The sequence below is a fragment of the Cyclopterus lumpus genome, chromosome 13, assembly GCF_009769545.1.
Source record: "Cyclopterus lumpus isolate fCycLum1 chromosome 13, fCycLum1.pri, whole genome shotgun sequence".
Taxonomy (NCBI): Eukaryota; Metazoa; Chordata; class Actinopteri; order Perciformes; family Cyclopteridae; genus Cyclopterus; species Cyclopterus lumpus.
The window spans coordinates 4566851-4594311 of record NC_046978.1 but is presented as its reverse complement, the minus strand read 5'-3'; the positions used below and the strand labels follow the sequence as shown (position 1 = coordinate 4594311).

At 39.4% G+C, this 27461-nt stretch overlaps 3 protein-coding genes across 9 annotated transcripts; 1 reads left to right on the top strand and 2 right to left on the bottom strand.

Annotated features, from left to right (window-relative positions):
- Positions 1-2419: 2419 nt before the first annotated feature.
- On the bottom strand, positions 2420-4777 carry si:dkey-202l22.3 (7 transmembrane receptor domain-containing protein). The gene is made up of 3 exons (XM_034548754.1): positions 4282-4777; positions 3515-3912; positions 2420-2908 (listed from the first exon to the last, which is right to left on the bottom strand). The coding sequence occupies exons 1-3, from the start codon at positions 4742-4744 to the stop codon at positions 2666-2668; spliced, it is 1104 nt and encodes a 367-aa protein (XP_034404645.1). The 5' UTR covers positions 4745-4777; the 3' UTR covers positions 2420-2665.
- A 9018-nt stretch (positions 4778-13795) lies between these two features.
- Positions 13796-21264, bottom strand: si:dkey-202l22.6 (interferon-induced very large GTPase 1). Of its 5 annotated transcripts, none has more exons than XR_004610773.1 (4): positions 21176-21264; positions 20276-20405; positions 15021-19343; positions 13796-14599 (listed from the first exon to the last, which is right to left on the bottom strand). XR_004610773.1 is itself a non-coding variant. In XM_034549200.1 (3 exons), exon 3 carries the CDS (start codon positions 17289-17291, stop codon positions 15534-15536), a length of 1758 nt encoding a protein of 585 aa, XP_034405091.1. In that variant the 5' UTR covers positions 17292-19343; positions 20276-20405; positions 21061-21264; the 3' UTR covers positions 14920-15533. The 5 variants fall into 5 exon arrangements, 2 of the variants coding, with proteins under 2 accessions (XP_034405091.1, XP_034405090.1); XR_004610772.1 differs by lacking the exon at positions 13796-14599 and adding an exon at positions 14905-14945; XR_004610775.1 differs by lacking the exon at positions 15021-19343.
- A 1273-nt stretch (positions 21265-22537) lies between these two features.
- On the top strand, positions 22538-25488 carry LOC117741624. Of its 3 annotated transcripts, none has more exons than XM_034548767.1 (4): positions 22538-22638; positions 23235-23348; positions 24644-24686; positions 24924-25488. In XM_034548767.1, exons 1-4 carry the CDS (start codon positions 22585-22587, stop codon positions 25058-25060), a joined length of 348 nt encoding a protein of 115 aa, XP_034404658.1. In that variant the 5' UTR covers positions 22538-22584; the 3' UTR covers positions 25061-25488. The 3 variants fall into 3 exon arrangements, with proteins under 3 accessions (XP_034404658.1, XP_034404657.1, XP_034404656.1); XM_034548766.1 differs by having other exon boundaries at positions 24888-25488; XM_034548765.1 differs by having other exon boundaries at positions 24861-25488.
- The last annotated feature ends 1973 nt before the right edge of the window (positions 25489-27461 follow it).

Genomic DNA, 27461 nt, shown 5'->3' with positions numbered 1-27461 from the left:
TTTTAAGGCTGTCTCGTCAAACTAAGTATGATTCTTCTAAATTGGTGGAATGCCATATACTTTTAAGCTTTTGCTTTAGGTCGCGGGTCTGAGGGTTCAGGGAGCAAATCTCCTTTGCCTCACTGTCTTTTTCTTCAGTGGGGCTATCGAGTCTAGTGTCATTCTCAGTGAGCCTGTAGCACTATCAAGATGATCAATTCGGGATGGACTAAAGTTCGTACAGGAGTCCTCCGCCACATTAAGACGTGATATTGAATCAAATGCAGAAGGAATCGCTTCTTTAAATTTAGCTACAGCACTGTCAGTTAGACATCTGGTGTAGAAACTTTTGACTAACGGTGTTTACTCCGGAAGTATAAACTCAAAAGTTATGAGGTAATGGTATGACAGAAGAGGGATCTGTTGGAAGACCTCCAAATGCTCAATGTCAATGCCATATGTAAGAACAAGGTCGAGGGTGTGGCCAAAGCAGTGAGTGGGTTTCTGTACTCTCTGACAGAAGCTAATCGAGTGCAACAATTAGATAAATGCAGCACTAAGGCAATCATTATCAACATCCACATGAATATTAAAATCTCCTACAATAATAACCTTGTCAGATTTAAGGACTAAACTTGATAGAAACTCTGAAAATTCTGCTAAAAATTCTGAATATGGACCTGGTGGCCGGTACAGTATAACAAATAAAATTGGCTGTAATGTTTTCCAGGTTGGATGTGAGAGACTAAGAACAACGCTTTCAAATGAGTTGTAGTTTAATTTAGGTTTAGGATTTATTAACAGGCTTGAGTCAAAGATGGCTGCTACTCGGCCGGTGCCTCGAGGAATGTGAGTATTAATATGACTTGGAGGAGTTGATTCATTTAGGCTGACATATTCTTCATTGCTCAGCCAGGTTTCAGTAAGACACAATAAATCAATGTGATTGTCTGATATTAAATCATTTACTAATACAGCTTTAGATGACAGAGATCTAATATTTAGGAGTCCACATTTAATTCTCCTGTTTTGTTGCACTGCTGAAATAGTGGTGTTAACTTTTATGAGGTTATTTTGTATGACTCCTCATCTGGTTACTTTTGATTTAATTAATTGAAGTGACCGTGGGACAGACTCAGTATCTATAGAATTATGGGTGTGTAACTGCTCGAATGGAAGTGCAGAGAAGGGTGTAAGACTACTCTGCTTCTGCTTCCTGATCTGAACCCTGGGTTATGGATTAAGTCTGTTAATTAACTTGGTCATATTTGCAGAAATGAGACCCGCTCCATCCAAAGTGGGATCAATGCCATCTCGACTCATCAGATCAGGTTTCGCCCAGAAAGTCTGCCAGTTAGCTAGGTAGCCCACATTGACAGCTGGCATCAGCAGCATTAGCTGGGGAGCTTGGGGTTATTAGCTTGCACTAACACTACACTGAGTATCTCACTTGCTGACAAATAGTGTTTTGGCTTTTTGCAGTGGGTACAAAAATGCATCCTTTATTTATTATAAGCAGCCATAATAATGAATCATAAGCAGCAATAATAATGAAAGCTGTGGAACTCTGAATAACTATATACCGAATTGATGACACTTAAATGTAATTTACCTCACATTAGCCAGTTCTTTGATCCGTCTTTTTACATGAGGCATGATAAAAAGTCGACTTGATAGGCATTGACAAAGAAAGAAAGCCTAAATAAAGCATGAATTATACTTTATAGGTCACTTTATTGTTAATGCTCTGAATATGAAGTTGATCATTGTGTCAGTCTACATTTCCAGACAGAGCCAATGCACTGGGAGTTTGTTCAACAGGTAAATCATTTATTATTTTGGTATTGATTCAGTTTTACAAGTCTGATGGTGACATTTAAGTTTCAGATTTCATCTTCCAGAGCTGCAGAGCACACAAATTGTGCACACTACATATGCATGTACAAACACAAACGTATCTATCTATCTAGGTGACACACAAAGTTAGACAGTGGAGCCAAACCACAGAGAACAATTAATACATAACGACACCAAATATATGAGGTAATGTGTATTTCAAAATGATAACACTGATATAATGAAAGTGATATGCAATACAAGAGATACACAACTGGTATCAAAGCACAGACATTTAGTACCAAAATAAAACAAACACATATGTCCTCTTCTTGGTCTGTAATTCATGTTTTGTGAGAAAAGTTCATTGAGTTCAGCTCCCTGAAGTCAAGTGTTTACTGTTGTAAGTATAACCATGCCTTGCAAAAAGTATACCACCCCTGGTCTTACCTTATGTCTGCTACAGAACCCCATGTGTTTATGCCCCTGCTGTCCTTTTTAAAGCTGCAGTATCTGCTTAGTGTCTATGCCAGCAGCTCTGCTGTCCAAGAAAAACACAGGGATCCCGGTGGATTGCTTAATCTCCTTCACCATCGTACTAAACTACAGCCTGGTCTGGATCTGCTTCTTTGACAGTTTGTCAAAAATGGCCTTATTAAGCACTGCCTCTGGTTACACTATACAACAGCAGCTTTGGTTGAAATAGATTTGATGCAGTTGCCTTATTTTCTCCTGGACACGTCAGACATTTAATCAGTGTTATGGGTGCAGGTGTTAGCTTGTGGTTTATGACGAGTCTCTGGTGTGAGGAGCTTCGACAGCAGTTGTATCATAGGAACATGGTCTGAAATCAACTCCTGGACGTTGGCCTCTCCACCATCGCCCTCTCCACCATCCCCCTCTGACTATTGCGGCAAGGACATAGGTAACGGTTCAGGTGCATGCGCACCTTGCTGTGCAGTGAGGCATAGATGAATGGGTTGTAACATGCAGAGCTCATAGCCACTAAATGACAGCAGACTTGTAAAACGTTTATGTAACGCTTCCCTATAATGTGAAAGTCCGGGTCCAGGTCCAGCAACAGGTTCAGCACCTACAAAGTGGCATGGGAACACTTATGTTACAGCCCTAGCTGTATTTAATTGCATAGAATATTTAAATGACCAATTCTTAAAATACATTCAACTTAATGTCATTTTTGAAAATGGCTTACTAAATGTGTAATTACACTTAGACTTACACTCCATGTCAGGCTTTATAACTAGATAATTTACTCTTTCTCACTTTGATAACTTAAAGGAATCCCTGTCAGACCCTGTGAAATGTGACGCTGCTAACTCTTGTGACTCTACTGCATCCATACTGCAATTTGAAATTATTCCATTAAAATGATGTTGAAATCCTAATCCGTTTGGCTTCTGCATGCCTCATTGTGGATGTAATGCTAGTTTTGTGGACATGATGTACCTGATGATGAGGTTCTGTAGTTAATGATGTGGAAGATTCTATCATCATATGGACAGTTAAAGCTTCACTCTCTTCACTGCTGTTGAGTTTATGATTTGCTAGCAGATACCTACAGAAGAATGAAAAACTGATCTCCCTGCCAAGCTTAACTTCCAAATAAAGATCTTCCTCAATTTCTATGTAACAGGAGAATGATAATTGAGCTTAGTTGAGTTTAGGATCTAAGACTCACCTGCAGGGGCAGCCAACACAGGGCGAAAGCCAGCACGGAGGCTACCAGCAGAGTGAAGGTCTTCTTCCTCCTTTGGTTCCAGCGCTGCTGACTGTTGGATGGCTCCCCAGGTACTGAATAGCGTTTTAGGCTGACAGTGATGGCACAGTAGGATATGCTCACCGACAGCAGCGGGATCATATAGGAGGCTACGAGTGTGAGGCAGGAGTAGAGCAGCCGCAGATTTCCACTATGTGGCCAGAATTCCTCACACACGACTAGGTCGATCCCATTAGGTCGTAGGTCCAAATAGCGTGTGTAAAGAGACTGAGGTGCAGCCAGGGCCAAAGATAACAGCCAGACACCCAGAGTCACTGCACCACAACCCCACCCAGAGATCCTCGTCCGTACTGGGTGAGCTGGAACAAAAAGAAGAAAAAAATAGCATATAGATATAAAAACAAAAGTAAGATATTGTTCCACACATTTAAGCCAATTGTTTGTTTGTGCCGTTTATTTATTCTAGAATTATAGCATTTTCAAATTATTCTGATGGCATAATCTTTTATTTGTAGAAAAATAATCCTGGTGAAAATGTTCTATGTTTTAATGATGTTAGATTACTCGCCCATCTGAGGGCGAGTAATCAACATGCATTGCTGTCAACCATAGTTTATGTATAAAATGCCATATGGTTCCAGAGAAAGACATTTTCAGATCCTACAAATAAATAGTTGGTTTAATAAAAATACTTCTCATGAGAATACACATAATTGTATCTCCCATACCTACAACAACGTAGCGATCCACAGCAATGGCAGTGAGTGAAAGCACTGACACGAACACTGTGGCACATTGCAGCAAGGGGACCAGGTAGCAGAGAGGTCTCCCAAAAGCCCAGCCATGGCTGTCAAAGGCATAAGACACAGTCAGTGGAACACAACTCAAACACATCAGTAAGTCTCCAGCTGCTAAGTTACTGATGAAAAAGTTGGTGGCATTGTGAAGTTTCTTGTCAGACAAGATGCAAGCCAATAGGAAGGAGTTTCCAACACCAGCCACAACCACTATGAGGCAGTAGAGAGGCAGGAAGAGAGGTTTGAAACGTAGAAGAAGCTCTATGCCTATAAAAATGTCCAGGGGGTCACTGTGGTTGAGTCCTTGGCTTCTGGTGCTTTCTAGTCTTTCTCGTCCTGTTTCATGGCTGGAGTTACCGGCCACACTCAAATCCTCATCCATGAAGGTATCCATGTCTCTGGAGGTAACCTGAAAATAAGGCACGATCAACAATAAATCAATAAGTACTACAGGAAGAAATCAACAAATCAAAGTGTTGCTGTTTTTCAGTAATGTCAGTGACACTTTGATTTGTAAAGATTTACTCGGATAAGTTATACATTTCTCAGTATATTCTAGACCATCGCTTACACCTCATGAGAAATGTTTTGAAGTTTTATGGACATATTTTATGCATCTTTCTGAACAATCATCTCCCGGCTGAAGTCTGGGGTCATCAACACCGGCTGTGTACTGAGGGCCCTGCAAGGCCTGTTCAGCTTCTTCCGTCCACTTTTTAAGTCTGTGAGGCGAGAGGCTACAGCAGAGAACTTTGGGATGAAGTGACCATAGTCAGACCAAAGAATGTCTTTACCTAAGCCTTTGTGGATCGGCGTGGCCAGTCCTGGTTTGCCTGGACCTTTCCGTCTCGTGGCCTCACATTGTTTAGCCCAGATATCCGACTTCTTCTAGACCAAGCTTGCACATTTTGTGGTTGGCTGACTTATGGAATGGTTGTCCCAGGAATCACTGTGAATATCCATATCGTCTAGATAAACAGCTCCATACTCACAATGCGGCTTTAGGATCATGTCCAGAAGGTAAATCAGTCTCTGGAATGTGGCTGGGGCTCCATGCAGACCGAAATCAGAATCAGAATCAGAAACTGTTTATTGCCAGGAATGTTTACACAAACGAGGAATTTTTTTTGGCGGAAGGTGCACAATCAACGCATGCAGCGTTGATTGTTGCAGCACAGGGGAAGCACAACACAGGAGCGTATCACGGAGACCAGGATGGCATACCTTGTAGCTGACTGGACCTAACTTATCTGCTACCTTGTAGGGTCCTTTGGAGAATGCAAGGAGTTTGTGATGGGGACTAGGACCAGCACTTTGTCCCCAGGTTGGGCACCAATATTATACACTCGCCTTTTTTACTTATTGGGCTTGAGACATGTGCTCCCTCACCACTGGCCACTTTATGTGAGCCTGCATCATCAACAACCTTCTTCATGATGGAAATGCTTAACCAACCCATCAGTTTGTGGATGGTAGACAGAGGTCTTTTATTACTTTGGACAGGAAGAGGGTGCCCTGGTCCATCAGCATTTCCTTGAGGATTCCAAATTGTCTGAAATGGAATGTCGCCCGAGTAATTGCTTTACAAATGGGGTTAACTTTAGCCGTACTTTGCAAGGATTTACCTCTTCAAGACAATGTATTCCTATTACTGGTCAGTATGGAGGTCTAGTTATGCCTGCTGTGCCGGACCAAAGAGGAAAGGATCTACAAGATCTGCACATAAACCGTTTGGCCAGCTTTCCCTCTTAGCTGTGCGCTCGAAGGCTGTCAAGTAGGCCTTTATATCTCTGTCATTTTGGGAGTAAAGCGACTTAGATTCGGCTGCATGTTTCCTTCCCTTAGTGCTGGAGGAGTTGCTGCCATGCACTTTTGGACCTCTGCATGGAGAAGGGAGTTCTGCTGCCAGGGTTTTTGAATCAGGGTATGCTGTTCAGTGGAAATGCAAACCAACTCTCTCAAAATATTCTCCATGGTTTGACTGCCACCACTAGGGTCCTCATGCCCATATTCTCCACCAGTGTAACAGGATTGCACAGAGGACAAACAAAATAGTGGCAGCACAGCAATTAAAGAGTCAGATGAGCAGTTTACCATGGTCTTTAATTTACTTAAAAGTAGCACAAGCAAAACCTAGCTCAGTCAAGAGCCCTTTCAGCCGGGCCGCTAGTTCAGCATATATTTTATTCTGATATATTTTATTAAATTTAGTTTCCTATTTCCATAACATGGACATCGTATTATTTAAGGCCACTTGCTGCTGGCGCTTAAAGAGAATAAAGAAATCATGAGGATCCATCCTCTGGATATCTTTACCAAATCGGATATCTATCCGATAGTTGTTGAGATATTTCAGTCTGGACCAAAGTGGTGGACTTACTGAACAAGGATGACATTGCCATCCCTAGAGCCACAAACATGGGACTAAATTAGTGGAGACAAGTAACAAATGCAGATGTTTTAAGGGCAAGATGGGTCACTGAATGATTTGATGAGTATGGAAATAATGTGATTCATATGCCATGGCCTTCCCACTTGAGTGCGTTTTAGCTGCTGCAGTTTGTCAAAACTGAAACTATGGATGAGATCACAATAAGAAATCTGAGAATAAAGTCTGGCATTGTGGATGATGGTGACTGGACAGTTAAGGTTTCCCATCACTGGATGAATCAATTATTCAGATGGTTAATTTAATGTTTTGAAAATGCGTTCATTCCCCAGACTCAATATTAGTTTGAGGACATGTAATGTACATGTTCAATTCAAAACCTGTTAGTCACCATTACTTGGAGCACTCTCCACTTTAGAGGTAGCGTCTCTCAGTGGCAGCAGATTTCTAATTTGTTATGCCATGATCACCAGCAGGACGATGCTTTCTAATCCCATCTGGCCTCACGCGGTCTCCATTATCTGACAGCTTGGAGGAAATCCACTCTTGCCTAGTAACACTGTTGCCATGGCCTTTGCAGAAACCATCCACACCTTGCTGCTAATTTGTTAAGCGGGACTAGAATTGAAAGCCCTGAAAATGCAAAATGGGAGTAAAGACAGCTATCTCGCACCCTTTTTTGTATGTTCTCTATTCCTTTCTGTCTTTACATCTACTCTTCTTTTGCTCTCACTGCCTCCACTGTCATTTTATAACTTTATATACATTTTGCATTCCCACCACTCTGAGGCTGTTGAGGCAATCAAGGCAGGCGGGGTCAGAGGCTGGACAAAAAGAAATCACGAATGAGATCAAAGCTCATCATAGGCACATCATAGACGACTAGATGAAGTCTAGAAATGAAAACGCATGCTTTAAAATCAAGATAACTTTTTTCAAGGGAACACTTTTCTTTTAATAAAATGATGTTGACATACATACACAAACTTTATGTTATTTTACACTGAACACACAAGAGGAATGAGCTTTCAGCATGAGGGAAATATTAAGGGTTTGTGTACATTGCTGTGGGTGTGCTGCCCCAAATACATGGAATTTCTAGAAGATTCTGCACTGTTCATATATTATCCATGTGACTTAGTTCAATTCTGTAATTACTTTGTATCATTTGTCAGTGCTATTTGCTATATTTTGCACCGTACTCCCATATCATTATGAATTATTCATAGAAAAATCATATACGTTGTAAAATTGTAGTATTATTATTATATACTTTCTTACTTGGTTTTGTCTAAAGATATTACAAAATAGAATAGTGACACATAATTCAAAAACATATATGTGGATATATGTATGTGTCATATACACATGAATATATGACACATATGTAGTAACTACCCCACTGCCTACAAAACATATAGTTAAGAAAGATGCAGTTGCAGTTTGGTCAAAAATGCTTCTGCCTTTTTGGTGCTCTGCTTATGCCCCTTTTGAAAATCGCCAGACCCCCTTCACAGTCTAAAAATACTGCTAATTAGCTGCCGTCCTTATTTGGCCAACTTTGTTGCAGCAGTTGTAATTGTGATGATGTTATTTCGTCACTGAGGTCCTTTTCAATCAGGTGTTACATGTTTTGTCCAACTCATGCATGCTGCTTGTATAATATGATACTTGTGAATCAGCAACCTGAAACTGATTGCAAATAAAACTGTTAATATGACAATCATGCAAATTAAAGCACATAAATATCACCAAGAACATGTGTGGAATAATGTTGATGCTATGTTTGTGTGCAAGTCCTCACTTGTGTGGATGAATATGCAAATGTGAATGAAGACAATATAGTAGGATTAAGGATTAAGATTCTTACCTGTGAAGTTGTTTGAAATTGGAGATACTGAGAATATCCCTGTGTGTTGTCGCCTTAGTTCTGCAAATAAGCTTAATTTTTTCTCTTTTCTTTGTCGCCTTTTCTTCTTCACTCCCTTTCTTTCTAGTTACAGATCTTACATGTGTGTTTAGAAATGCTTTCCTGCAGCTTATAGAAGTGTTGCCTCACTCAGCACTGAGTGAGAGTGACGGAGGAGGGAGAAAAGGGACCCACATAACCTCTCACCATGAAATCCTCATAAACTGTGCCCCCTCCCACCCATTCTTGTTTATTTTTCCTGCATCCACACACATTGACACTTCACACAAAAACAACTTTTTGCATGTATCCCTTGTTAAAGGAGGAAAGGACAATCTATTATTTTAGCTTTATTTGATGAATAACAGCCTTGATTGCCTGCTGATTCTTCCACACCCAATGAGGATTGAGGGAGATTAGCAACAGTGTGAAAAGGGGACAGAATCCTATTTACTGTGTCGTCTCCTGGGAAAATGTCCAGTTATTACACCAAAAAAGACTAACTGCAAATGCACACACAAATGAGTGAGGCAGACGTCAGCACATGCCTCTGCAATATTTTGTACCTAAATTGTCATAGTCCTAAATACAAAATCCACAAATGTCACTCCTCTACCAATGTATTTGAACTGCCTTTTTTTATAGTCAAACGCCACATTTAAGAATGTTCAGATACTGCTATTCCTTCACCCCCTCTCCCTCTATCTTTGGTAAAGGTCGCTCCTTATTGCTATTCTTGGCCACGTTATGAGGATCTGACTTGAGCTCAGAAATATATTCTATTCTATTGCAACCATTTCACATCACATCAATTTGGGGCCCAATTCAATACAAGATGGACGACTCAATAGAACACAATATCCTGCCAACACATGAGAGCTTTGAGCAAAGAAAAAAGCTGAACAAAAAGACACAGATAGGAGAAATCAGTAGATATGGATTGCTACATTTCAGAGGAATTCTGCACGGCAGGTCTTTTTGCCTGAAAGAAAACTCATTGGATTGTCTCGCCACTGTTGAAAGCTTGAAGATAAAGGACTCACACTGCAGGACTTGAAGTAACACTCACTTGAAATGTACAAAATAAACACATGCCTTCAAGTACATAAATACAGGTTTGATTGTGTGTCAAGCATCAAATGTCAAACATTTGATCTTTCAACCATCTTTGTCTTTGCAAACCTTAAAAGGTAAGATGTGTGATATATTGTATGTGTTTATGCATTATGTTTTAAATGGTCTGGCCTCTTGAACTGTATACTAACTCAGCTAAAAGACACAGTTACAGACTAGCTGGTGAACATAGTGAAGTATTTAGCAGCTAATGAGCCAGATATGTTGGTAAGAACAGAGCTTAAAGAAAGTTAATATGGGAAAAAATAAGGTACTCTGTCTGAGTGGTTTTAAGGGGATTAATGGTCCAGAAAAACAAAGTTCTGTTCTGTCTGGTCTTTTATTTAATATTTTGTGAAACAATGGGAAATTGTACATCTTTTGGCTGGAACAATTATTTACTATGAATCACACTATCTGAGGAGATAAGAGGGTAAATAATTTTTTTATTGTAAAATATAAATATTAAAGGTTTTGGGGAAATGAGTGTAATTTTGCCAGCCGTTGTTACACTTCCAGGTTGGTAATCAAACTCAAATATTCAACACACACAGTGTGTTGAATATTTGAGTTTGATTACCACTGAACTATAATGTTTTGATGGAATAGCGGCTCAGCACATCGGCCTTGCTAAATGTCAGTCTGTCTATCTTTTGATTCAATGTCATGGCAGATAAGCTCTGACCTCCATATATATCTGTTGGTACATGCGCCACCCTTCAGGAAAGAAACTATAGAGATGAAAGTGGTGAAGGAAAAAGGAGAGATAATTGAGGTGACCATGTTATATAAGATTAGTGGTTGAAGTGAAAGCAGATGAGTAGTGCTTTCAGTGTAGAGTAGGGACAAAGGATACGTCTATTGATTTGAGCAAAAAGCATAAACCAAAAATGATGCAGCGCTTTATTTGACAATAAGGCAGGATAAGTATGAAGGAGCCTTGATTGAAAATAAAAAAGACAATAAGGCCATAAACTAAAACAGAGTGTGCATATTATTTTTGAAGAAGAGGTAGAAAGAAACAGAAGATGACAATAATACCAAAAGGTGTTACAACTTGAAGTACAAGTGGGCTTTACAAGAGAGCACTATTCTGTGTGCATTTATTTTTGATTCATGATGATGTGAACTGATTCATTTACTGTGTGGGTTGTGGCATGCCAGATATTGCAGCAGAGCATTACATACCCCTCGTTCCAATGATAACCAATAGAACAACATTCTAGCTCTATTCAACTAGAATTGTATATTAAATCTAGATAGTAGACACTTCCAAGCTGAGTACCATTGCATGGTTCGAACACTTGCTTGGGTTTGAGAAATACTGTGGATTCAAATGCATCTGTTAGCTTGGGCGCTATTTTTGCTTTTTGTTCTTGTCTGGTAGGCAGCCAAAAGTAATACATTATCATATCGGTCTTGGTGAATGGAGCTGTTACTGCCTTGTGAAAACAATGGCATAGCTGGCAGTTTTCGCTGTCAATTTTAAATTTAAAGTAATCTGACAGCACAGATATGTTAGCAATGTCCTGCACATTACATGCTTTGCTGCTAGAAATTGCGGTTTCAAATCATATGCTACATTACAACTTGAAAAGATGGAGTGGATTAAAACAAATATATTTGGGCAAACTACTTTGTGTGATTCCCCATAGACTGGTGAATCACACTGCCACACACTGCACAACCTATTGTACAGAACTTTACCGAATCACAAGCACAATACTGTATTTTCCACACTATAGGGCGCACTGGATTACAAGGCGCACTGTCAATGAATGGTCTATTTTCGATCTTTTTTCATATATAAAGCGCACCCGACTATAAGGCGCATTAGGCGAAACAAAACGGTCAGTCAGTCAAACTTTATTAAACGTGTTCACAATAACTCAACATTATTCAAACGTTAATGAGCGTATTCACAATAACTCCCAACCTTGTTGAGTTGTAACACGTAAAAAAACAGTCTGATACCGCTAAATCAAACGTTAGCGTAACTCTGTGTGGTCTTCTTTACTTGGCGCAGGTCATCTTCTTGCTTCCTCCACTTCCGTACCATTGATTCATTAATGTTGAATTCTCTCGCAGCTGCTCTATTCCCATGTTCTACTGCGTGACTGACAGCCTTGAGTTTGAAGTCCGCGTCGTAAGCGTGTCTCTTGACAGGTGCCATTTTGGGGTCCTTATACACACACACTGTAATATTATGGCGAAGCACAGTATGTATTACTCCGCGACGCTCCTGACTACGGTAGCCGTAAAGGGGCGTTCACACCAAACGTGTTGCGAATCTTTCGCGCGTCTGGATCCCATGTAAAGTCAACGCACAGACGCGTTTGGTTGAAATTCGCCGGACGTTTCGATAGACGCGTTTTGCGCGTTGCGAAATTTCGCCAGAGTTGAAATATTTCAACTTCCAACGTGAGTTGCAAAAGTTTCGCAACTCGACAGCCAATCAGCGTTGAGATGCTCCGCCCATTCGGCTGCTGCTGCTCTGGTAGCGCTGGAAGCGGAAGTTATCGAGGCGGAGTCGGTGAAACTCCCCGAGCGGTGTGAGCCTACGGGTGATGTTATGAACCCTAACACGAGGGCGTTAGATGTTCCGACGTTTATGGGATGTCCTCAACAAGTATAAAGCAGAACTAGTGGTTATTTCGACCGTGGTGGATGGTGGAATGTATAATTGTGTTTACCGAGACAAGCCAGTTGCGAAAGACACAAATGAACACAACTTGACTGGCGAATAAACTGAAATATTGAATATTCGCAACGCGTTTGGTGTGCAAGCTGTGCAGCTTTGTAGTTTACCAAAGTCGTATTAAAACATTTTGACAGAGCGCTGTGTACCACACAAAATCGCTTCAAGGTCAGTAAACACAGCCAGAATTAATCCATATATAAGGCGCTCCGTATTATAAGGCGCACTGTCGTTTTTTGAGAAAATGAAAGGCTTTTAAGTGCGCCTTATAGTGCGGAAAATACGGTATTTACTGTATATTTTGCCCCTTTTCTATACAAACTTTGTATGCTTTATATTCCTGGTGACAATTTTCCAAACAAAAGTTTTTTTTACCTGTTGGTTTGCGTTCATTTCAGTTAGGAATTAAAATCAACTGCAACTTATATTGTGCTATAGGCCATTTTCACGGCAGCCATTTTGACACAGGGAAAACACAGGTGTAAATGGTCAAATTAAATTATATGGTCCCGTTCTATTTAGAGTGTCACAGCCATTCCAGTGAGCCAGCATGCACAATACGCCACCTAAATGCAACACAGACATAATTAATGATATTATTATTACACTTGTGTTTATCCTGCAATGACTTGTCTCAGGTTGGTAGACACTGTTATGAAATCTATCTGTTCACTCCCACTCACCAGACTAAAAAGGTTAAAGCTGTGGAAAATCATGCCCAAAAAGAATTACCCTTCCTATGAATCGCCACATCTCTAAAAATGTATAACCTTGATAAAGATTTATTGCAGGACTGTAATAATGATATTTCAAGAAGGTTATACTTCACTCTGGCAATTGTGTGGTAGCATTAATGGGGTTTGGAGAATGCATTTTAGACACTTGCAACAGTTTTAGTATAGAAACAAACACACAGATCCTATGAATCAAACTTCCTCCAGGATTCCTGTAGATTTGGTGACAAGTCAGTAAATGCTGTGACCTCAATTCTTGTGATATAACTTATGATTGTATAATAGTGCAACTTTTAGTCACCCTTTGCCAGCTAATTTTTTTTTTGCTGTGTATGTGTGCTGTTGCTTTATCTGCCTGATTATTTGTGTTTGACCTGCATCCTGTATAATTACCCTCCATCCTGCCTCCGCACCTGCTCTTTTTTGTTGGTTTTGCCTGTCTGGTAACGACTATTACGCATGTTAATTGACCATCAAACCTGCTTTTTACTCTGTTACCCAGGAACAACTCTGATGATACAGCTAATGTCACACATCAGTCTGTTTCAGTCGGTATTTGTACAATTTGAATCCTTTAATAGATACTTTAAACTCAACTCTGTGCCAAAATCCCCAGCAACGAACATCCTCCGAGCTGAATACTAGTACAGACAGTTATCCATCAGCAATCATAATTTTTTTATTCATCAAATATATTCTGCCTTCTTTTACGGAGCAGTGTGCTCAATCAATCTGCCATATTTACACTCATATGGATCTGGAAACCTGCTGCTGTGTGAAACTGTTTTCTCCATCTTGCTGCAGGGCAGATTGACTCATGTGATTATGTATCAAAACAAACACAAATGGACGAGGCAATTCAACAGGAAAAAAAAACTTTAGTATGACGCAATGACGTAATTTACAAGTTCTACCCTTCTCTAAATCCCAGTGCATACATATTCCTTTTAAAATTATAGGTAAACACATATTAAAATGATATATCACAGGTTTTTGTCATTAGTTGGCTTTGAATGCATGGGAAGACCGGATAATTCTTCACTGTCTTCAGATCAGTAGGCAGTGGAGGAAAGTGAGATAATAAGGAATCAACTTTTTAGATATATTTCAAAGGGATAATTCACAGAGTAGTAAAAACAGAAATAAATCAAAACTAATCAGTTATCATTATTTTTAATGAATGGTCCGTTTGATCTGTTGACCATCATTACATTACATTTTTGTGACAGTTTTATCCAAAGCGAATTACAATCATGTCCTATAATTCGTAGTGTTCACTGAGGAAGCCCTTCCTCAGACTGGACAATGCCTCCGCCTCAGTGATCTTCTCCCACTCCTCAGGAATCTCTGCTGGCTCCTGCTCGTATTCCTTTGCAAACCTCTCATTGAACCTCGCCAAGACATACCTGTAAATGTAAGAATATTTAGCTAAATTGGGGATAATTTGCATACAAATAATATTAACTGGTACAATACTAGCACAGTAACAGACTATGTCAGATAACATTTAACCTATTATGATTATGATATTCCTCGATGGACTGGCGGCCTGTCCAGGGTGTCCCCTGCCTTCGCCCTATGTCAGCTGGGATAGGCTCCAGCGCCCCCGCGACCCTAATGAGGATAAGCGGTATTGAAAATGGATGGATGGATGGATGATTATGATATTCCTCGATGGACTGGCGGCCTGTCCAGGGTGTCCCCTGCCTTCGCCCTATGTCAGCTGGGATAGGCTCCAGCTCCCCCGCGACCCTAATGAGGATAAGCGGTATTGAAAATGGATGGATGGATGGATTATGATATTGAAGCCTCAATAAAACACAGTACCTCCAGTAAGCACTGGACATCTGGCTGTTTGGGTCCTCAGGGGCGATGCTCCAGTCTGGGTAGAGGGAATGGAGGTCCCTGTCTGCCACAGACATCTTGTGTGTGCTCTTGCTTATGCCTAGGTTGCCTTGGGCCATGCATTCAGGTCCAACCGCATTGCCGCCAATAACTCCATTAGACATGTGACAAAGCAATCCCATTTTGTGGTAATACTGAAGAAAGGTCCATCCAGCGGGGCCCTGATTACATCCACATCTCCATCTGTATCTAAAGTGAGGCACACTCTCTCCAGCAGCGGCTTTGTATCACTCAGCACTCCATTTGTATCTTCTGCTGTATGACTCACTGCTGCTGCTACTTTTCCTACAATTTCTCCAAGTCTTTGATGCCTCCATTTATTAAAGTTGGTTGATTCAGAGAGGTGAGTCATCACTTTCTCCTGAATTTTCCTCACTCTGAAGTTGTCATAAGAAAGCAAATATTCCAGAAAGCTCTCAAAGTGATCCTCTTCTATCAATTCCTCCAGCAAGCTTTAAAGAAGGCACGTGGGGACTGAAACTGCTGGACTTTATTTTGGAGATCTTCGATGATACGCTTCCCCAATGGTCTATGGATGTAATCCAACACTGTCGGTTTGATGACCATGGAAGTAAATGCTTGAGCCACCCTCTGGCACTGGTCTCTCTTCCTGAACTGGTAGATAAACTCTGCCAAGTAAGTGCTCTTGGTTGCAGTAATACATGTCAGAAGCACTCTGTCTTTGGCATAGCGGTCATGTAGTTTTTGAAAGTCTTGGCATGCAGCCCTACAGAGATAAACTTTTAGATCCACCTCAAAAGTTGATCTGATTTGCATAGATTTTTCCTTCAAAGCTTTTTCAACATTTTCTAACAGTTTTGTAATGTAGCTGTCAGAGAAATCTGCTGGTAAACGCAATTTATCTGCTAAAAATTGCTTGTATTCTTCTATTATTTTGCATGCTACCTGTTGAGCTTCTAACCTCTGCAGTCTGTTGTTGTCTTCAAACATGTGCTTTAATCTGCTGCGGTATCCAAAATGTTCATCAAACACTTGGAAGCTAGATTTCTGATTTTGGATGATGACTTCAAGTTTTTTTCTGTGTTTCTGGAGACCACAGTTTATTAGATTATCTTTCAGAATATGAGTCACTCTTGCAGTAATATCATCTGTTTCTGAAGGCCTGAAGTCAAAGTTGGACAGTGTCTTACTCCATGCACCCTCAAACTCCTCTTCTAGTTCTGTATCTTGAAAGAGAACTTTGGTTGACTTGCTGTTCTCTACAAGTACACGTAGCTTTGATTCTTCTTCTTTTTCCAGTAAGGTCTCAAATGTTTCCAACTGTGTTGAAGAACGATGGCTCTCATTGACTTCATCCAACCTTTGTATTGTCTCTTCAGTTATTCGCTCCTGAAGGTCATCCATATTGCTCATTAGGATTGGCCTGAATGTGTTCATTTGTAGAAGACTATCTTCTATCAAATAGGCCTCTACTTTTGAACTAAGTTTGTCCACCTCCGTTTTGACTTCCTCTCTGACTTCATCATTCAACTCGCTCAGAAGGCCATTTTGGATTGCAGCATTTAATGCCTTTGTGGCAAAGATTTTCTTTGTTGCCCCCTTAAGCCAGCTTTCCATGTATTCCAGGAAACTGTCCTCCCATTGGGAAACCTTTGTGCACATTAAAGAGAAGGCTAACGCTATGTCAGTATTTTGCAGACCAATGGAGAAGGATTCTGTTTTCACTGCTTCCCAAATAGCACACAAACGACTCATGAATTCAGGCAGACCTGTGGCTTCAGACTTAGCTGCACACTTCTTCAATGCCCCAAACAGGTTCAGCTTAAGCTTTAACACAGCATTACTATACTGCTTATCAATTGGTTCAGAGAGGGACATATTGTACCAAGGCCCTTTGACATGGGTGATGTAGCTTATGGTCTTTGCATACTGGTTGTCAGCATTGCTAGTTCCTCTGTACCCAGTCTCAGTCTGAAGTATATCCGATACACGTCTTAACTGTGATGCTTGTATTAAGCTGTTTATTTCTTCATCTTGGGCCAGGAGTTGGCAAATGGGCATGGAGCCACATTCTTTGATGCGTAGAAGAGCATTGACCATGACAGTGAAGTTAGTCTCAAATTCAGTACCACCATGTGATGAGATATTTTGCATTAAAACATCACTCATGCCTGTTGCAACAGTGGCCATCTCATTGTGGTGGATCAGAATGTTTTTATTGTCAAGAGACATTGAGCAAAGACCTTGACATCAATTAACAACAGAAAATCACACTCCTTATCCATTCTGAGGTTATCGGGAAGACACAAGGCAACCATGTAAACCCCTCGAGTGGATCTCCACTTTCCTTCAGGAAATTTCACCCCAAATAGTGCAGAAAGAACCTCAGCATTCATACCATGATGTACTCCAATGTTTGTCAGCACTCGAGTCCGGCACTGTTCTTGGGGTAGGCGGCGTTTGAGCTCTGCAAAGACACAGCCCAGCCAGCGTATGGGAATGTGTGAGGCATCTCCATCCATTAGTTCAAGTGGAATCCCATAGATTAGAAGGTCTGTAGCTAAGCTAGAGAGACGCAAAACATTGGGGCTCCAACTCCCAGGGCTGATATGCGTTAGCTCAAAAATTAGGGCCATCTCACGCAAAAAGTGCTCAAGCCCCAGCGAGGATGAATCAGTGTCCTTAGGCTGTGATCTTGAGGCTACCAGATGTTCTAAGCTAACATCTAAGCACATTTGTTCTTTGGCAGAATAAGTCAAATCTGCCTGAGCTAGTGTCAGCTCTGGTTCATCTAGTTTGTTCCACTGGCAGCTTGAGGCTCTATTCTCTCCAGACTCAAAATTATGGTTTTGGTCCTCAAAGACGCGATCTGAAATGTGTTCTTCACCCTGAATCTCTTTTATGTTGGATGTCAGATATAACTGCTGCTCCTTGACTGGATCATGTGTCGACTCAAGATGTTCTTTACATTGTGACTGTGGTTCTACGGTCATTTCTGTAGACTTTTGCAAAATATGCTCTAACTCTTGGCCTATTTCAAACTGCTTCTCAGAAACTTGCAGTGCCGTTTTTACAGGCAGCTCTTCAGTGCTTTCCTCTTCAAATGTTGAATCTGTGCAGAAACTACCACTGTCTGTTTGGGAGTCAGTGGCTCCATTTTGGAGCTCATCCTGATGTTCTGGCATTTCATCTTTCTTTCCTGTCTGTAGGTTTGTGAATAGATCTTGTGGACTGTTTAGTTTTTCGATTTGCTTCGATCGAAGTCTCAACTTCATCCAACTGAGGAAATAAGACCTCTCCACTTTATCTGTCGTGAAAAGCGCATCAGTGAACATTTTCATCGCTGGAGTCATTTTGTAACTGCTCAACTCAACCAAGATGTCTTTCTTTTTTTGTTGAAGTTGTGGATCACTTTGATTTCCTTTTTTCCTCTGTTTGCTCTCCTCTTTTTCTATTTCAGCAAAGTTTACTCCACAAATGTCCTTGCAAAGGAAACTGTTTCTCCCTAAATTGAGCAGATCCCTCATCTAAACCTTTCAAAACTTCATCCACTGTGGCCATTGCCTTGTTACAGACCACCCCTTCATCTACATTAAGGCCTAGCTCTTCTGCTAATTTCATTGCTGCTTAAAGTGAAACTAGTTTCAATTTGTCTGCTAACAGATCTGTCAGGGTGTCACACAACCTCGTCGCCAGTTGCTCCTGACTCAAATCTCCCCCTTGCAGCACTGAAACTCCAGAAAGTTCCATGTATTCTTCAAAGTTCTGATCAACAAACCCCACAATGCTGTTCTCATTCCTCTCAGCCTCTGATAGGTTAATCAATATGAGCTTGCTTGCCGTTGATTTGCAGGAGGCAAGAAGTTGTTTTTCTTTCTCCCTAAGATTCCCACAGAAAACAACTACAGCATTGCAACATGCGCACAGTCATCTCCTGCTGAAGGAACGTGTTGGCAGACATATATACAGCTGTAACTAGATCAAGGGGGTTGATGGCACACTTGCTTTCTTCACCAATACCATCAATAATCTCCTCAGGGGATTTATTGACATTATTCAGAACATTGTGCAGAGGTTTGCAACAGGGACTTCGTGCATCTGGGCTAAGCAGCCAAAGACGTTGAAGGAAAGCATTTGGTAGATCCTTGGGCTCTAGAGGGGTTTGGTTCTCCAGAGTCCAAGTGCTGATGTCCAGCATAGATGCTGGGTCCAGTGGTGTAGTCCAGAAGGCCTCTAATCCCAGTTTAATTAGGACCTCTGCCTGGGCATTGTCTTTAGGTGATTCTGTTTTGAAAAATAATCAATAATTTAACTGTTGGATATTCTATAATTCGTGTAGAAATTAATTTTAATATGATCAGGATAAAAACATTTTTTTTCTTTGTAAAAATAAAGAAACCAATAATAATTTAAATCAGACTTGCACATAATGTGAGATGCACGTCTTTGAATATACACTTGTACTGAGGTTTTGTTAATTGTATATAGTTGTAGTTGTAATTTGTGAACTAGTTTCCTTAGACTACTTTGAATGAAAAGAAACAACATACTTGATTTTTTTTTTAAATAGTAAAAAATATCAAACAAAATATTTGTTGTTCATGTAATATATATAGGACATAAGGGAATTAAAAGTTATTGTTTTTACATTTTATAATTATATTTGTCCCCAGTCTCAGCTACACGGCAAACAAAACTGCTGGATTCCCCTTAAACACATCATCCCCATGTTCCATTAATATCCAAATCTACACTTGCTGTTGCCAACCCAATTATCATTAATGGCTAAACACATTAAAGCATTCAGTAATGCAGAGCTTTTAACCAAGCACATCACTCCTGGCTTGTCGGTTCTATCTCATTTTGTTTTAAACCAGTCACATGAGGAAGCTATGGCAGTCAGACCAAATGTATTTCTGCCTTTTTCAGTAGAAATATGTGGATTAGCTGAAGTTTAGGGGAACTCAGACCGTGGCATGGACTGTTGTATTTAAATAGGTGCCACTGATTTGTCTGAAGAACTGCACACCTGATTAGCAAAACACTGTAGCCCAGTCATTCATTTTGCCATTTATTTCTACTTTTAGGCATTCCTTCAAAATTGTTACATTCTTGTTTTCAGCAATTCATCTTAATTAATAAATCAAAAGAATACATAGATACACAGATATGAAACACATGGTTCTACAACATCTAAATACAAAAAGGAAACATACTTTTCTTTTTGCAGCTCAGCCTCTTAGGGAGCTTCACTGACATGATGAATCCAGCTGAGTGACTCTCTTTAAAGATTTACATAAGCCATTCTTCTCTGGTCAGGCACATCACAGAGTGTTGACTGGAAACCTATGATAAAAATGTATAACATAAACATTACTGCCATACAACTGGCAGTACAACACAGTCAAAACTACCTTCAAGCTTCTAGGACAACCTCTGTGTGGCGGAACATTCTTCCTGAAGCATTCTTCTCCATGTTAAATGTCTTTCTTTTTACTACAGTAATACCTCAACCATGACAGACTGAACATGATATGCTTGTATAGTGGCCTCTCATCAGATCGGGAGATGGATAAAGTACATAATTGATCAACATCAAAGTGACTCCCTTATACAGCAGTTTCTATTTGTGTTGTGCACCTTATTACAAAGTGTTTCCTGTATCGTAAAATGCACATACAGTAGTTTCAGGTTTAGTTTCATATTTCTCCTGAAATAAGAGAAAAAGACAAAGAACACTGACTGTCCAGTCATTGAATGTGCTATATTCAATAGTGTTGGATGTGCACACAATATCCTTCTGCACAAACACAACATATTTCTCATCATTCAACAAGTATGCAATTTCATGTAATATTTCTCAAACAAGTATATATTGTATATACTAATATTAATATTTATATTAATTAATATTTGGGGAACATATTCATACACTGATTGCAGAAGCTGTATGCAAGGTGCTACCTGCCCATCAGGATCTAAACAAACCACTCACACACACCTTTGGCACAGCCTTCTGGAGGACAGCCAGCTCTTCTTCTGAGCCACAGCCGCTATCGTTGTGATAGTGCGTGTGTTCCTTGGTAGAATTTGTATTAAAATCATAATTTTCTTACCTATTTCTCCTAACAAAAAAATTGCTTGGTAAATGAAGTATCCTTCACATTTTTTTCTGTTGCCACTGCTGTGGTTGCCTTTCAGTCAGTGCTCTTATACCCGTCTGTTTAATGGTAAAACACATTCCTGCACTTATCTAATCCTAAGAACAACGTGGACATCAGTCTTACGCACAGAGACTCAACACTCATGAGGGCACACGTAGAAAAGAGTTAACAAGTGATATCAGTCATCATGCAAAACTTTTTCACATGACACGCTTGGTACTCAGATAGCAGCAGGCGGTGTCTGTCTTTCATAGGCCTTCAGAGGCAAGGCTGCAGACAATGACGCACACAAACCCTTAGTCATGTGTGATCTCTCAGATCTATCTGATTATTTTGAGTTGCTGGCATACTGACGTCCCCTATATTCATAGAAAGCTTATTCTCCTTGCTTTAACCTGCTCCCTCTAGCCTCATCTTTTGAGTTCTTTTTTTTTAGAAACCCCTGTGGCATATTCATTTTAGTCTTAAGGTGAATTTTAAGTGAATGAGAATACTCACAGCTAGAAACCATGTCCTGTAATTCAACTTCACACACACACACACACACACACACACACACACACACACACACACACACACACACACACACACACACACACACACACACATCATGGGAATACACTTAAACATAAAAGCAATGTAAAATAATTACATAAATAACCATTTCTATGTAAAATATCCTTATATGTTTTGTTAAGCATTTATTGATGGATTACCAACATTCATTATCAAAATGAAAAAGGATAAATACCAGGCAGGATTTTTGCACAACCTTGCTACCCCAGTTGTGTTCTTGATAAGTACATTATTGATTTATTATAATTAAAGACCGTAGCTATGATTTATAAACATAAAAACATATTTGTACCTTTACGTCAAAAAGTCTACTTATTTAAAAGTGTCTCCCTGATTCACACCAGTGTAACAACACATGGATTTATTTAAGTCCATGTTGTTACATTTTAACTTAAAGGAAAGTAAAATGAAATGCAAGGCAAATTATCAGTTAGGCTTATTTTAATACAACATGGGATTAAAATGAACACAAAATAAAAACCTGATCTAAGAGGTGAAAGCACACCTAATGGATAAGCGTTGTGCAGAGGAAAAGATTACTGCTTCTCTATTTCGGTCCTGCAAAGCTCTTTAGTAGTCTTAGAGACAGTGAGAAAAAAGTCTGTGTGCATGTGTATGTATGTGTGATTGTGTGTTCTTGAGAAAGCCGTGTGAGTGGACATACTCCACACTGTGTGTTACATTTTCCTACCTCTGAGTAGCCTGGTGTTGCATTCCTGATTGCTCGGACCTGTTTTTCAGCAACATTAAGGATTAACAGAAACCCAAAAGGAATAGTGGTCAAGATGTTGATCACCATGCTAACAGCCATGTATATGGTGGTCAGAGTCGTAGAATCGGTAAGATGATTATAATGATAGAGAAAATATATTTAGAAATGCAGCTTATTTATTTATTTTTTATGTATTGAATGTTTTAAACTAATATTCTGGTAACTTGAAACATTTAATATCATTCAATACACGTTTTTATTTTAAAATATTCTGAAATAAAAATAGAATTTTTATATAATTGAAGAAATACACGAGTGGGTAAAGTGCTGTGTGTGTTAGCGTCTTATATTAATCAGGTTTATATAGACGGCTTCAAAACTTGATTATGGTGATGTTGAAACAGACAATGTAAAATAAATTAAGATTATATTGCCATCAAAATAGCATTAATTTGATGTTAAACCAAAGTAGTAGTATTAAACCTTATTCATCTCTGCTAATTATGTAATTATCATGTTTCTGAAGAAAAAAAAAAGAAAGCAGTAAAAAGTAAAGTATCACCAATACATTTCAGGAAGCCAAACTGTACTGAAAATGTTATGTTTTGTTAAAATTGTATTTAATACATTAATGTGGGGAGTCATTGTGAGAGTGATAAGTTGTGTGGTGAAGTTGCTTATGTTTCACACGTACCTCTAACCCAAATTCCTTTTCTCTTTCAGATAGGGGTGCGGTTTGCACGTCAACAGGACCCTTTGCCTTACATGGTGTCCCAGCCTCTACCGTGGCATGTTCACTCAGTGTCCCACAGTCGGAGGAGCAGCAAAACAGATGAGGTTTGTTGTAATGAGATCTGTACCTCAGTATAGTTGCTGTCACACACATCGCCATGCCGACGCACCAAGGAGATTGATTTCTTACAGTTAATACGACACACAATCATCCTGCACATGACTGAGTCATCCACCAAAAAACACAATCTCTCTACTAGAGTTTTCTCCGGGTTACGTTTCAAAAGGAGACAAGAAACTTGTTCCTGCAATTCCGCTGCCAGTTATTTTGGTCATAAATTAGCACTAATCTTTTGTTATCTAATGGTGAAATGGTAACAGAGCACGTGAACAGTTTAGCAGTCAAGCTTGATTTAGCATGTGAGCATGTGAGCATGTGACATGTTCTATGTTTGCTTACAGTGTCTCAGAGGACTGCAAATGAAAAAAATATGATATAAAAGCCTGTGGGTTCAAACAGAAACACTTAAATATTATAAAATAATAACATAAAACTGAGTACATTAATCAATGATCTTTTGACCCACAGGAAAAATCAATATCAGTGACTCAATAAGGCCTTGCATATAGATCAATATTGTCCACAACTCCAGTTATTTGGCTTTTTCTGAGGCTTTCGTTATGGATTCTTGAAACAAGAAGCACATTTCAATTCAAACCGTTCACCTTTGATGCCCTACGCTGAAAGAAAACTGAAGTACACCTGTCTGCGGATGTTTTGTGCATTTTTATTAGGTTGAGGTAACTAGTTACTTTGATGTAGATTTGACGTAAAACGATGAAGGTGGCAAATAGCTGAACTCCAGCTGGAGGAGGAATGTTGATAGTTAACATGAGCCCAAAAAAATGTCCTTAACATTTGGTGGTGATGGCGGAAGTGAATAACACTTTGGTCCCCCATTTGAACCTTCATGTCTGGTAAAAGGACAGGCTGGATCTCGTTGAGCCGGTGTGTCAACTGTCGACCTCAGCCTCTGGCCTGCCTGCCGCTGCTCCGCTTGAGCTGTAATCCCAATCAAGGGGATTTGTGTTTGATGTCATCACCCTAATTGTAGAAAGAAAGGACACCCTGGTGCAATCACAAATGTACATTCACACATGCACATTCATTCTTTAAGTACTGCACATGTTGTACAATTGAGTTGGAGAATTGAGCAAAAGCGCCCATGTGATTGTGATCTGTTCGCATGTGTCTGATTTTGTACCGTCAGTGGTATGTGAACAATGTTTCATTCCTGCTCCAGATAACATGTTAACGTAGTCATACCTGTCTGGTATCTCATGCATCTTCTGTGCGTCAGTGAGTGTATTCTAACACAGCTGTACTGTTTCATTCACAGTTTGAAGGCTTCAGGAGGAACAGCATAGGCGTGTATAGAAAGAGTAAGTAACACTGTTAATTCATTTTAAGGCAGGCTATTTTTCTGCCTTATGAATTCATTTTAAAGTTACTTGATTGTGTCAAATCTGACTGACTCAAATTTCAACCAGTTAAAGTAGCCCATTTGAATCAAGGCTAATATGAAAACAATGTGCTTGAACTAATCATTGCTACAGACTATGTCTCCATGGCTATTGCCTCAGCCTCTCTGGCTATCCCCTGTGTCCTGTCGTGCTCAGACTCCAATGCCAGCAATGGGGCGTGCACCACGCCTGCTGTTCCTCCGCTCAGCCCCGTTGAAGTTGAGAAGGCCGCTGCCACCATCCAGACCCATTTCAGGAAGTTCCAACAGAAGAAACATAAGAACGGCAAGTAGATGGACAAGGAGGGATGGTGGTACCGGTACTGCAAGTCTGGGAGACAGCAGGAAGCAGATGGGATGTATGTGCATTCACCAAACAATGGATGAACTCTGTGATAACGTACGATCTATCATATTCAAGTACACCTCCTGGATTAGTGACACAGCATAAACAATAGCAAAACAGTAATGGCTTACATTTCAAACATATTATTGTCATAATGTCTACTATGTGAAATATATATGATATGTATTATAACACAATGTATCTGTATCTGAATGAATGTTAGTTTTGATATGCTGTTATGATGTGAGTATGCTGTAAATAACCAGTGTTTGAGTGTATTAGTAAGGGAGAAAATACATATCTAATAATTTGTCAACATGTGGATCTTTCAAAAACAAAAATGTTACCAATCTTTCAATAAACTTCTCTGTAAGCCTCAGTTGTGTTTCATTACAGCATGATGCCCTCTAGTGTTTCAATCAGGTGTTGAAATATATTAACTTATATACACCTCTCTCTGGTCGGGTAGTTTTAATAGCACAAATCTGCTGTTTAATCAGGATTCAAATATAAATATATATATATATATATAAATATATATACACACTCTATGGTTGTGAAATAATGAATAAGATCATCACAGTTCATAAAAAGATAGGTTTATTGCACAAGGTGTTGAGTACTCTTTTTCTGTTTTTGTTTATTTTCATAGAAAAGAAAATGTAGAGTTAAACACAAGCAATTGCAAATTGAAGCAATGTTTTCCCATAAAAGTTTAAGGAACAACATCTGCATTTTTAAAATGTTTTAATTAAACCCCTTTTTAAATTGTTCAATTCACCATTTCCATTTTTCTTAATAACCAGCAACATTTTCAGAACATGCAATGCTGCTGTCCTCCCTCCCCCAAAGAAAGTGTAATAAAAAAGGCAAACTCTAAATCAAGCAACCTGTGACAAAGTAAAAAAAATAAAGTAAAAAAAGATTACAAATAAAAAATAAATTAAAAAAGAGAAAATGCAACCAAATGTCCTGTAAAAGAAGAAATAAATATTGTTAACTATGCATGGTCCAATTTTATCAGCAAATCAAGATAAAGCAGTGTCTGTATACTTCTATAGTTTTTCATTAAGTCCTCTTCTGTTTCATTACAATAACTTCAGTTCAAAGTTTACATTGTGCCCTGGTTTCTAGTGAAGATGTTGAAAATAGTACTCATTTATACAAAACACTTTCCTATGTACACAAGTTTCCTATTATGGATAGAAATCATGTTGAACAAGTGTGCAAGGGGTCCAGTGAAGGGGGAACATCTGATTGGTTCAGCAGATGTGGAAAAGGTTGGGGAAGAAGCACATGTGAAATTGGTCTAACGAACACAGGGTTAGTTTTCAAAGTATATTGTTGTATTTGAAGGAAGAATCCACCCTAAATCACTCATTAGTCATTGAAACATTGCAGATGTCTGGCCAATTAAGAGAGGCCGCTGCCAAGTAAATATCAGCAGCGGGAATAACAAAAACTGTACTGTAAAGTGTTGGTATACAATATGGTTACCAATCTCATATGGCTGTCTGGTTTACATTTGCCTTGAAACAACAAGTAATTTAAAATGTACGCTTATAGGAGGACAACAAAGCCCATAATTCAGTACTGTGTAATCCCGACAGGTCAGGCTGTGTGGAATTGACTACAACAACAAATATATTACACTTTAATTGAAATCCTCCTGGAAATCATTAAAAGAATAATTTGACATTTAGGGAAATATGCTTATTTGTTATATTTATTATCAAGTGTAAAAACTTCTGCTCAGGTTACCTGGCAGCCACACGGGGAGGACAAGCCTTCTCCTGGCCGTGAAATAATCCATCACATAACTTCTTTGATTTTTGTACTGTACGTCATATGTTTATCTAACTCTCAGCGAGAAAGCAAGTGTTCACAAAATGTAAAGCGATTGTTTTTAACATTTCATTACATATTGCTGATATTCTCAGTAACAGTGTAAACGTGACAAAGGGTGTAATTTTCCTTAAAGGTATACATTTCATATACTTTTAACAAACTGGCAACTTCACTGAAGAATTGGGGAAAGCAGGTTGGGTAGGAGTTTGTTTCATCACCTCATCCAATATCCATACAACTGTTTTTGGTTGCTTGAACAGGCTTCCCCCATTTCCAAACTCTTGTTTTACTATTTGCACAACTTGAAACATAAAGGCCAAAAGCAAAAGGCATCCTACCCCTGATCACATGTAAGCGAAATTCATTTATTTCCTGTCTAGTTTTAAATTAAAGGGAGCATAAATACATATATGAGCAGTAATACTCGTTGCTGTGTGGTATTTGTATTAGCCTGCAGTCCTGGAGTTTGGGGAGGACTCACTGTGACATAGATAAGAAACA

Coding starts and splice junctions, on each gene's coding strand:
- si:dkey-202l22.3 (XM_034548754.1), bottom strand. CDS start 4,744: ATGGATACCTTCATGGATGAGGATTTGAGTGTGGCCGGTAACTCCAGC. Junction 3,913..4,281: donor GGATCGCTACGTTGTTGTAG/GTATGGGAGATA, acceptor TTTTTGTTCCAG/CTCACCCAGTACGGACGAGG. Junction 2,909..3,514: donor TGTGTTGGCTGCCCCTGCAG/GTGAGTCTTAGA, acceptor GCCACTTTGTAG/GTGCTGAACCTGTTGCTGGA.
- LOC117741624 (XM_034548765.1), top strand. CDS start 22,585: ATGTTGATCACCATGCTAACAGCCATGTATATGGTGGTCAGAGTCGTA. Junction 22,639..23,234: donor TGGTCAGAGTCGTAGAATCG/GTAAGATGATTA, acceptor TTTCTCTTTCAG/ATAGGGGTGCGGTTTGCACG. Junction 24,687..24,860: donor CATAGGCGTGTATAGAAAGA/GTAAGTAACACT, acceptor TCATTGCTACAG/ACTATGTCTCCATGGCTATT.
- si:dkey-202l22.6 (XM_034549200.1), bottom strand. CDS start 17,291: ATGTCTCTTGACAATAAAAACATTCTGATCCACCACAATGAGATGGCC.